The sequence below is a fragment of the Fulmarus glacialis genome, unplaced genomic scaffold, assembly GCF_000690835.1.
Source record: "Fulmarus glacialis isolate BGI_N327 unplaced genomic scaffold, ASM69083v1 scaffold1017, whole genome shotgun sequence".
Taxonomy (NCBI): Eukaryota; Metazoa; Chordata; class Aves; order Procellariiformes; family Procellariidae; genus Fulmarus; species Fulmarus glacialis.
In genome coordinates, this window is record NW_009222388.1 from 105,202 (window position 1) to 116,891 (window position 11,690).

General features: G+C 40.5%; 1 protein-coding gene across 1 annotated transcript; it reads left to right on the plus strand.

Moving 5' to 3' along the window:
• Positions 1 to 9,735: 9,735 nt before the first annotated feature.
• Positions 9,736 to 11,288, plus strand: LRRTM4 (leucine rich repeat transmembrane neuronal 4; the record flags this gene model as incomplete). Its single annotated transcript, XM_009581418.1, has 1 exon — positions 9,736 to 11,288. A coding segment is annotated over one exon (1,553 nt), but the record flags the coding sequence as incomplete, so codon positions are not given.
• Between the last annotated feature and the right edge of the window lie 402 nt (positions 11,289 to 11,690).

An 11,690-nucleotide genomic window follows, 5' to 3' on the forward strand; every position in this document is an offset into this window, starting at 1 on the left:
TTTTTTTTTTTTTAAATTAAAATGCTCTCTATTTTTTATTGATTGTTTTCAAGAAGTATTATGGCTGAAAAATCAAAACCGGGCTAGCTTAAAAATGTAACCGCTTTTCAGCAAAGTGCTAAAACCAAAAGAGAACTTCTTAGCTTTTGAAAATGTTCATGCTTGGCATCTAGGGTTTCAGGTATTTTCCAACCACTGTAGGAATTTTTTTTTTCAAAACTAGGATTTTTGTTGGTGAGTTGCTTGGGGTTTGTTTGTTTTCCTTTGGAAATGCTTTAACCATCTTTCTTAGCTGAAGAAAAGGAGTCAGATACCCTCTGATGAATGTTTTTACAACTGTCTCTTCAATTCAATGTGCATTTTTGTTGCACTGGAACAGGAGAGATAGAAGGGAAAACCACTCTCCCACCCACTCAGCTTGAGGTGAACTCCGTGTGTCTGACCTTGGTTGTGTATTTGTCATCACACAGGCTTGACTCCGTGAGTGCTGGTGGCACAAAGAGGACGAATGAAGCTTTCACATGTGGCCCAAGCTTGAAAACTGGAACACCCTGGCTTGTGGAGACAAGTAATGAGAAATCAGGGTGCTCATATGAAGATCCCAGACTGCTCTGACAAATACTGCTTAAAAGCAGAGACTTTGTTTCTTGGCTGTATTTAGAGATTAATTCTTTAAACAAATACAGCATTTTTAGAAGCTGTAGGAGATTTCAAAGAAGGCTGCATAGACTCATAATCAAGTTGATACAGTTGAGGGGTGGGAGTATTTTATTTAATTTCTTAGAATTTACTGAAGGACAAATGCATCTCTTAGACAAGTCTGTATCAGGTAATATCACTGAAAGAAGGCAGTTAAAGACATTAAAGGTTGTATTTTCAGAAGTCCCTAGCAGGATGCATAGCTGGAGGCAGAAGGAATTTAATTTTATTTTTTAAGACCTTTAGAAAATATGAATATAAGAGTTTGCTTAAGTAGATCTTTTAGATTGTCCAGACTACTCCCCAGCACAGAAGGTGAAAGAGATTCTTTCTTTTTTTTTTTTTTTTTTTTTCCTTTACAGTTATTCCTACAGAACTGTGACCATGTATCTTTTCTCATATGGAGACTGTATTTTCAATGGCCGTTGAGGAAGAGAAAAATACATTGAAATGCTGATAGAAGAGAAAGCCATTGTCTAGTTTTTGGGAGATCAATACACTATATAACAATTTCAAGTGCATATGTTCTGAAAGCAAATGGAGAGGAAGGGGGGAGAATGAGCACTGACAAAATCTTTGATAAAAGACAAAATACCAATTCTAAAATTACTCTGTTAGCTACTGTTCACTTAAAGCAGATCCTAAAACGCAAAGACATACAAGGCCTTTTGGCCGCAGCCCCCGTGATACCAGAAAAAGTATTACATTAGCAAATTTGCTATTGTGTCCGATCTAACGTAATGAATACAGCTTTAGGATGTGTCTTCATTAACGGGTTAGTCCCCCGCTGCTGCAGGTTGTGCCTTAATCTGACCCTTTCCTCAGAGTAGAGAACCCGCTGCCCTGGCTTGGAGCTTTCCGCAGGTGTGGGTTGCTGGCACAGCTTGAGGGCACGGAGCTGGCCGGGAGTTTTGCTTCGGTCTGGGCTGGCAGCTGGCCTGCTTTGTACCAAGGGTGCTGGCTGATGGAGCTGGAGAGCTGGTGGAGCATTATAAGAGATCACCTCGAGTACTACATTTTTGTTTAACTGCCTCCTCTTCCTGTACTGAAATTGTTGGCTCAGCCTTCTAGTCCTACCTTTTCTTGCTGGATTTCTGTTGCATTTCCCAGCATTTGAGCAGTCTTAAAAATTCTCCTTCCAGCTGCCTAGAACCTCTGGGGACTGTTCTTATTGCTGGTGTGTCATGCTGTTGATGGAACCACTTGCTGTAGCACACATGAGGGAATATACATTCTGCTATAAGTACAGCACGGGGCAGGAGTTTCTCTTTTTATTGCAGGCAAATACAACAAAGAAGCAGAAGTTGTTTAATCTTGAGCTCATCGGCACAGTTTTGTGTTGCATTTAGTTACTCTGTGTGTTTGCATGTGTGTGCACGTGCTAACTTTTTGGTAGGCAAGCTTTTCTTTTGTTTGTTGACAGTTGCAATGAGAGTTGATATTGTACCTATGATACTAATCATTGATTACCTTCTCACTGCTCAATCAATTCCTTGATGTGTTGTTATTTGGCAAATAACATGATGTGAATTTTAAAAAAAAAAAAAAAAAGCTTTTGTAATCTCAGATGAAATTTATCTAGAGGACTACTATATGGGCCATCCCCCACACTATTTACCACCAAGATGCACTGATACGGCATTCCAGTGCCATGATCACGCTGTGAGGATGTTCCGTCTAGCTAGAATTTTGTGATAATTCTTCTGCAAATGAAAGATGTGAGCATGTACATCTATTTAATTTCCTTTGCTCTTCTGAAATCGGACCAATTATTAATTGCTCACATTCTAGTTTCCTACTGTCTGCCAAGGACAGGCTTCTACCTACTCCAGAAAAACATCATCAGCATTTTGTTGTCCACTTTGTACAGTGCACCACAGACCCAGCTAACGTAGAGGGTGGGCGAACTGTTGTGGTTGCAACCATCTTTTCATTTCAGTCTCCCTAATGTTAACAGCAGTAAACATCTCAAGTATCTTCTGGCTATATCATGCTGCCAGCAAATTCTGATATATGATCCTGCAAACTATTTGTTAGAGGTATAAACTAAGGAATTGGCATTTGGATAGAAAAGCAGGGCTTGCATGTGAGGAGGAGTTATGTTCTAGCTAATCTTAGGATATGAAATATCTGTATTGTTGGGCTGCCTGTTTATTTTTGGATTGGGTCTGCTAAGGCTGTTAGATGCTTTGAAAGCAATTAGAGCTGAGATTAGACATTTGTCACTAAGCAGATAAATTTATAAATAAAAATAGTTATTAAATGTCTGAGAATAATTTAAATAAAACCTTAATTAAATGAAGAGGAAATGCATCTTGGTGAAGATGATATGCCTGTGAGAATAATGGTTTGGAAAAAAGCTTGAGAGCATCCAAAACCAGTATTTGGGCTACTGTCGAGTCCAGCTTTTGCTGAAGTGTTACCTACCATCTTGCATGAGGTGCAGAGACTGAAGCTGGGCTCACCACAACTGAGACGATCTGATTCTACACTTTGAGTCATATCAACCTTTGCAGTTATACTAAAGAGCAAAAATTCTTCAGTTAGAGGCTGTATCCAGGGTTGTGTCTTTGGTTGCACATCAGAGGATCTATCGTACATGTTGGCAGGTTATATTAGCACCTGATAAAAAAGGAGGTGTTGGGAGCAAAGGCTTATGTGTGACTGCTGTAAGATTGAAGTTGGTCAGGGGAAGACGCTGATGCAGGGCTCATGCTGAATACAGACTCGTCCAGAGAGCTCTGGCTCCTAAAACTCTTTAGTAGTGCGGATTGTTATACACAGCAGCAACTTGCACGGGAATTGGGTGGCTCTTCCATCCTTTGTGGATTTCAAATAAAGGCCACTCATCTTTATGAAATGGACGTCATCGCAGAAATTATGGGTCTGTTGTGGAAATACTTTGGGGAGGATTCCTGTTTTATATTCTGCCTGGATGACTGTAACTGTTCTTTTTGTGCCTGAAACCTCTAAATCTATTCAGGAAGTCTAAATGATTTTGTAAAGCCTTGAAAACGCAACTCGAACGCAACCTAATGGCTAAGTAGATCAAGGGGAAATATAAAGTGCTGTTTGCTGCCCGAGTCGTGAGCTTTGTGAACTTGGATCTGGCAATACCATGGACAGGCCCAAGCACCTCTTACGTTTGCTTATTTTTCTCGTGTCTTTCTCACTAAGGAGTATTTTGAATAGACTGTGCAGGAGCAGTGCAAACCTTAGAGGTCTCTGTAGATAGAAAATAAGAAATTGGCCACAGAGCACTAGCTCATTTCCTTCCAGCAGTAGTTCTACCACTGATGCTGCTAGGAGAAGTTACTCAGGGCTGTAAATCTCTGTAACTGAATAGCTGGTACTACAGGAAAATATAGATACGTTCTTCTCTTCCTTACAGGCATGTTGTGAGGGCTGTTGGTGTTGGTATATTTTGCAAAGTCAGTGTGCTATGTAAATATTAGTTACTGTTGTTGTTAATTTTTAAGTATTTGTGCGTGGAAACAAATTGGTAGGCTGAAAGGCTCAAGGCTAAAATTCCAAGCGTACTTGACAGTGTGTATGTGTATACGTATATACTTGACACATATATATATAGATTAAAAAATCATAATGGTTAGTATTGTTCAAAAACTTAGTTAGACATGTACAGATCCATTGTCCTGAAAAGAAACTGTAGATCCCATGACAGAAACTTATTAGTATGGGTAACTTATCTAGGTAACTCTTGGTCAGGTGGCAGGAAAGTTTGCCAGTTGGACGAGGATCAGCTGAGCACTTAGAACATTTCAGGTTTCAGCTGTGTGCAGAGATCTTGTACCTGTCGCTGCTCTAAAGAAATGGAACAAAACCACAAACAGGCGTTTTCATTCTCCTTTCTTCTATGAGGTTTTTTGACTTTTTAGTCACTTATTTAGACTGATTAAAGCTTTCCCATTTCTTCCTCTTTAGCAAATATTCAAATGTGGTTTTTTCTATTTTTTTCTATCAGAAAATTTAAAAAAGAAAAAAAAGAGTGTCTGTGTGGCATTTATGCTGTTGAGTGAAAACTCACTTGGTTTTAGCTCAGGTACTGAAGTTTTCTGGTTTGGAATTTGAGAAATTTTCCATTACAGTATCACAGGATTTTTATGAAAACAAAATTATTTAAAACTTCTTGTAGGAATGTGGGGGTTTTTTACTCTCAATAAGTATATGGCAGTAGGACAGCTTATGACAATGCTGCTTCAGCTCTCGTAGGATCAAAGGATCCAGGAAAAGATATCCCCTGAAAATTGGTACAGTTTCTTTAGACATCTCTCCTCAGTTCACTCTCCGATCTGGCAGAGTTTCAAATGGACTCTTCCTGGAGAATTATCAATACAAGGTCTAATAACTGCACACTTTAGCTTTTACCTTTATTAGGAAATTATATCATGAATAAATATGAATGTTAGCTAAAATGATACTGACTGTAATGCAGATGTAGTTAATAGAAGTATGGAAAAAAGTACTTTCAACATCATTTATGATAATTAAGTTCTGAATCTTGTTTGAGGCAGGTGTGTATTGCTGGCCAATTCAGAGTAAAAAGTAGTGATTAATTATGATATTTTTCTTACAGACATCGATCTCTGCTCTATAGGTAGCAATGAATTCTCATAACAGGACAAACAAAACAAGGTTTTTTATTCAGAAGCTTTGCGATGTTGCAGTCTGGATGCAGATACAAGGGATGAAAAGTAGTTTTCTTCTATGGATTGGTTTGTGGATTTTTTTTTTTTTTTTTTAAATGGAGTTGAACTACTTTGCCCATTCTGTGCCCCAACCCTTTTGCTCCGATGGGTATCCTGGAGGGGATGAGGTACTGGGACTGGGCAGGGGTGACTTCACTTGGAATGGATTGCGGGGGCAAGCAGTGGTCTTTTTATCTGGGCCAGGAGTAAGGAACTAAAATAAAAGAGCTCAGAATCTGGTCTTGAGTTTCATGCAGTTTTCATTTTTGTTATAGAGTAGTAGTACGCAGAAACGTCAAGAGATGCAGACTGTAAAATGCTAAGCAAAGTCTCTTTAGTCATAAGGGGAAATATTTTAAAAATATTTTAAAAAATAAGTAACACATAATGGTTAGCTCATGACAGATGTTATAAAAAGTACTTCCACTATTTTGGCATCTAAACACAAGATTTGGGCAGGGAATTGTTTTCAAAATACCCGATGTCTATGTAGCACAGGGAGAGGAGGGAGCAGCTGGACAGACAGTACAAATACATAAGCTTTAGGAAACCAGGTTAAAAATGTTAAGGTACCATACAGTGCTGCCCTCTGAGAAGCCTGAGTTTGCTTTGAAACCAAAAATGGTACATTTGTGTTTGTGTGGGGCTCCACTGAGGCTTATATTCTCTGCTGCTTCTGGTTAATAGGGCTAACCAGAACTAACTCAAAGGAGCTCTGCGTGGTACTGCACTTGCTCCAAATCCTGTTGACATCTTTCTGTTGAACTGGGTGAGAATTAATTCAAGCCCTAGTAAGCTAGCCAGACAAATAGCAGGAGGTGAAACGCTGTGGAAGTGTCATACCCCAGATCACACCGCAAGGGCTGTGGCTGAAGTCTGCTGAAATCCAGACCAGCACTCTTGGCGGCGAGAAGTCCCTGCTTCTGAATGGGGCAGAGCGGGGGGAGGAGAGGAGTTTAGAAGAAAAAATTCTGCAGCTTCAGTTCTGCATTGTTTATCAAACTCGGTATTTTTTTGACTAAAAAGCGCTTAGATTAAAAAAGAAGAAACAAGCTGTTTTCAGTATGTTTACATTTGGCTTTGTTGCATGCAATGAAATGCCTTTTGCTTGGATGATTAGTTTGTACGTTTCCTGCTCCCCCCCTCCCCCCCCCTTTAACACGACTTTCACTTTGAATCGACAAACATTCCTTTTGCTGTTCTCACCCTGTGAATACAGGAAAATAAAAACAGTTTAGAATTTGTCCAAGAAAAATATACAGGTCAGGTGGATTAGAAAAAGATCAGGTTGCCAAATGCCCAGGGAACAGGTGTTTTATTTAGTGTTTTACACTGGCTGCCAGAAAATCCACAATACAAACATTTAATAATCTAGGGAAGGCAAAGGGGTCCGGGGAGGGATGATGGTGGGCAAGGCAATACTGTGTCTTTAATTTTCTTTTCTGAAGGAAGAAAGTCTGCATAGCAATGACAGGATTGCTTGTTCATGCCTTTAATGTGTGATCTGTTTTCTCCAGTGGAGGGCACTCAGTGTATCACAAACTAGAACATTAGCACCAACAAGCTCTAAAGCATCATCACTCTCTGGAAAGGCTTCTGAATTAGACAAGAGCTGCCTCTCAGCACAGCTACAAAACACTTTAAACCTGACCAGCTAAATGGATAAACCTATCCTGCATAGCTTTTAAACTGGGGTCTTACACAGCAGAGGAGGCCTGCCTGCTTCAGGAACTGGGAAGCTGGAGGATGGATTGCTGTGTCTGGGAATGGCAAAAGGCAGCAGAATGAGAAATGCTAGGTACCGGGAAAGATTTTTTTATTTCTCCCAGAGAAGTTGGTTTACCTTCGTGGTCTGCTATAGCTTTTACTTTTGATTGCCACTTAATGCTGATGGTTCTCTGATGACTTACACAATGGCTCTCAGAGCTTAGAGTCCCTCCCTACCCCCCGACAGGCTCCCCCCCATCCTTCGTCCTGTCTTCCCCACCCCCAACCCCTTCCCTATCCTTTCCCTTCCTCATCCCCAAAATTCTTGCTTGTCCTCTCTAGGGAACTTTGTGTGGGTTACTGGCATGCACGCTGGATGGCGGTGATGTGAGTGGCAACCGTGCTGTGACATGAAGATTCTGATGGTTTAAAGAAAAGAGACCAGTTTTTAAAAGAGAGCAAGAGAGAGGCAAAGGGAAAGCAAAAAAGGAAAGAGAGAGAAGAAAACAGCTGGAGAAAAGAAAAGGAGGACGTTTGTTGATGACAAAAGGATGGGTAAGTGAACTTTTCTTGTTTGTTTGTTAGCACAGCTGCAGCTGTATGGTATATTTTTCAGTTGGATTATTAGCTGTTCAAGGGGGGAAACAGTCTGAACAGCAGCAGTGCATTCCTTTGCCAGGTGACTCACTGTACTTGCTATTGTATTTTTAGATCATGTATTCCCCCCCACACGCACATACACACCTTTCCTCCTGCAGTGGTTATATATGTAATTAATCTGCAAACGCATGCACCGAGTTAAGGACTGTAGAGAGTACCTTCGCTGTCTGTACAACCCACCCACACACCTGCACACATATAGATAAGTACATGTATGCGTGAGGCACGCTCACACAAGATTTCTTCTGGGTTTATATTCATATTCGATGAGCCTGTAGTGGTATTATTCAGGCTGTCAGAAAGGACTGTTAACACTTTGCAGTATGTGGGAAGCAAAGGGGAGGGGGTGATTTTGTTGTATAGGTGGTTTTGAAAAGCCTTGTTTGGTCTTTGAAAAGATACCTCTAATATTGCTGCTAGATTTCCAGCAGTCGTTTGCCAGTCTTATTTTTTCAAGTGTGACAGGTTTATTTCCCTCCCTCCTTCCCCCCAACCCCCAAGTCTGTAACAGCCAGAACATATTTCTAGCTGGCTGCTGCTGGCACATAGGCAGTAGCAAAAGATGAGGATTTAAATTAAAAATCTAGCCATTAAAGTGAAAGGCAGAGACACGTAGTCACGGGCATTTTAGATTAGGAATTATTTTGCAGATTGCCCCTTGGTTTAAGATTGGATTAAATAACTGCAACGCAGAGTTGGTTTTGTGCATTTGACAAATAATAAAGTAATTATTTATCAAGGAGATACCAGCCCTTAAAATATTCCCTGTTGGAAGAATGCATTTTAATTCTTAGCAAAATTTCAACTCTGGACAGAGGCACCAGTCCTAAATTTATTACAGGCTAAGGAAAGCGTGCGTATGTATGTTGGATTTTCTGACAACCCCTCCACCCCCTTTCATGATTAGTCAAAGAATGTGGAAAATGTGACTGTTTTCATGTAACAGCATTGCTACTATATGATAAATATGACATCTCACATGCAAAATCTTCAAATCAGTATTGCTGTGGAAGAGAGAGGGGAGTTGAAATAGAAATATACCCCTTTAAACTTTCCGTGTTTTGCTGCTCCTAAGGCAGTGTTTATATGTAAGTATTTGTGTGTATATTTTCATAGATCATATAATGTATATACAAAATAATAAATGCTTAGGTATTCACAGCTACATGAAGATCACTTTAGATTAATATGTGTCAAGACTGATTCATTTTCAAATGTGTCTTCTACCATTATCTTGGTATTGAGGTCCCATACTAGCGTTATATGGTATACTTCTCTATATGGTTGTACTTTGTTTCTGTGCATCTATTTATATATTAGGTACAGAAAAATAATGAGTAAACCTACTCTTAAAAACAAATCACTCAGTGCAAAAAGTAAAGCCTTTACTTACTGTTTAATTTTACAATAAATACACATTTTAAAGATGGATCAAACTTTGTTAAGTAGATTTCTCACTTTTTGCAGTAATTTTTGGAGGAATTGGACTTGCAATTGCTTTTATTAAAGAACATGTTTAGCAGCACATAAATACCAGAAGCTTTGGCTCATTTCCTTTCCAGCACTATGGAGCATTCAGCACAGTGACTTGACAAATATGTTTATTGTTAAAACCTCAGCATCTAACGATAAGGATATACCAGCTACATTGAGAGATGATGTACAGGAGCAAAGCGAATAGAGAACAGGCTCTTGGTCCTTCTAAGGGATCATAAATCACACAAAAGTAATTGAATAACAAGAGTAGTACTGGTGGTGGTGCGGGTAGGAGAGATGGCAAGCCAGAAACTCAAAAGACAGACATTTACACAACAAAAAGTGCAAGACAGGAGGCAAACAGGTTGTCTTCAAAATCCACTGCTTCGCTAATGCTTTATTAGAAACCCCATTGACGTTAGTAATCTGTTGGCGATTTATTTTAATAGCTTTACAATGCACATTTGTTTTCTTTTTAATATTGTAGGTTTCCATTTAATTAAGCAGCTGAGAGGCATGAGTGTGGTGTTAGTGCTACTTCCTATGGTGCTGTTTGTTATGGTTGCGGGGGCTCAGCGAGCTTGCCCCAAGAACTGCAGATGCGATGGCAAGATTGTGTACTGTGAATCTCACGCATTCAGAGACATCCCTCAGAATATTTCTGGAGGGTCTCAAGGCTTATCATTACGGTACAACAGCATTCAGAAGCTGAAATCAAATCAGTTTGCGGGCCTGAATCAGCTCATATGGCTTTATCTTGACCATAATTACATCAGCTCCGTGGATGAGGATGCATTTCAGGGGATCCGCAGGCTGAAGGAATTAATTCTAAGCTCCAACAAAATTACCCATCTGCACAACAAAACATTTCACCCAGTCCCCAACCTCCGCAATCTGGACCTCTCTTACAACAAGTTGCAGGTGTTGCAGTCCGAGCAGTTCAAGGGCCTTCGTAAACTCTTGATCTTGCATTTGCGGTCTAACTCACTGAAAACTGTGCCGATCCGAGTTTTCCAAGACTGCCGAAACCTTGACTTTCTGGATTTGGGCTACAACCGCCTGCGGAGCTTATCCCGTAATGCTTTCGCTGGCCTTTTGAAGTTGACGGAGCTCCACTTGGAGCACAACCAGTTTTCTAAGATCAATTTTGCCCACTTTCCACGCCTCTTCAACCTTCGCTCGATTTATTTGCAGTGGAATAGGATCCGGTCTATTAGCCAAGGGTTAACGTGGACTTGGAGTTCCTTGCACAACTTGGATTTATCAGGAAATGACATTACAGGGATAGAGCCTGGGACCTTCCAGTGCCTTCCCAACCTGCAAAAGCTGAACCTGGATTCCAACAAACTCACCAACATCTCTCAGGAGACCATCAATACATGGATCTCGCTCATCTCCATCACTCTGTCCGGAAATATGTGGGAATGTACTCGAAGCATTTGCCCTCTGTTTACTTGGCTTAAGAATTTCAAGGGAAATAAAGAAAGCACTATGATATGTGCAGGCCCTAAACATATCCAGGGTGAAAAAGTGAGCGATGCTGTGGAAACATATAATATCTGTGCTGAAATCCAGGTGGTAGTTACTGAAAGATCATACCAGGCACCCAAAACCCCCCAGAGACCTGTCTTCATTCCTAAACCTACCATTTCCAAACTTGAAAGCAATCAGCCAACATCCGATACGCCAAGCCCTTCGGCAGACCTCCCAACACCGGGAGTGGAACCAGAGTACGAGCACGTTTCCTTTCACAAAATAATCGCTGGGAGCGTGGCCCTCTTTCTTTCCGTGGCCATGATTTTGTTGGTAATCTACGTGTCATGGAAGCGCTATCCAGCCAGCATGAAACAGCTCCAGCAGCACTCCCTCATGAAGAGGCGCAGGAAAAAGGCCCGAGAGTCTGAAAGGCAAATGAACTCCCCTTTACAGGAGTATTACGTGGACTACAAGCCAACAAACTCTGAGACCATGGATGTATCGGTTAATGGATCTGGGCCCTGCACGTATACCATCTCTGGCTCCAGGGAATGTGAGGTATGAACCATGATCCTCCTAAAACCATTTCAGCTGCTGGGAAGGAGAGGTAAATGTTTGAAGCTCTTGAGGTGTCTCTAAACACTAGAAAGATTAATGAGATTTTTTTTTTGCTTTTGGGTTTGCTCAGTATGAAAGGTTATCTCATTAAATAACAGCAGTCAGGGAAGCGATGGTGATTATTTTGAATAATTCAGACTTCTAAAAAAAAATAGATTAAGTTGAAGTAAACAACTATGATAAAGGCGTCTGGAGTGTTATTCTTTTCCTACTTGCACCCATTTTATAAGCAGTGGCTACAAGAGAGTCCCATTTTTAACATATTAGTAGAAACAGAGGAGTTTGAGAACCTTTTCTGTTTTAAAAATAAATATGGAAACCTCTTTACTCCCGACCCCATGTCAAATC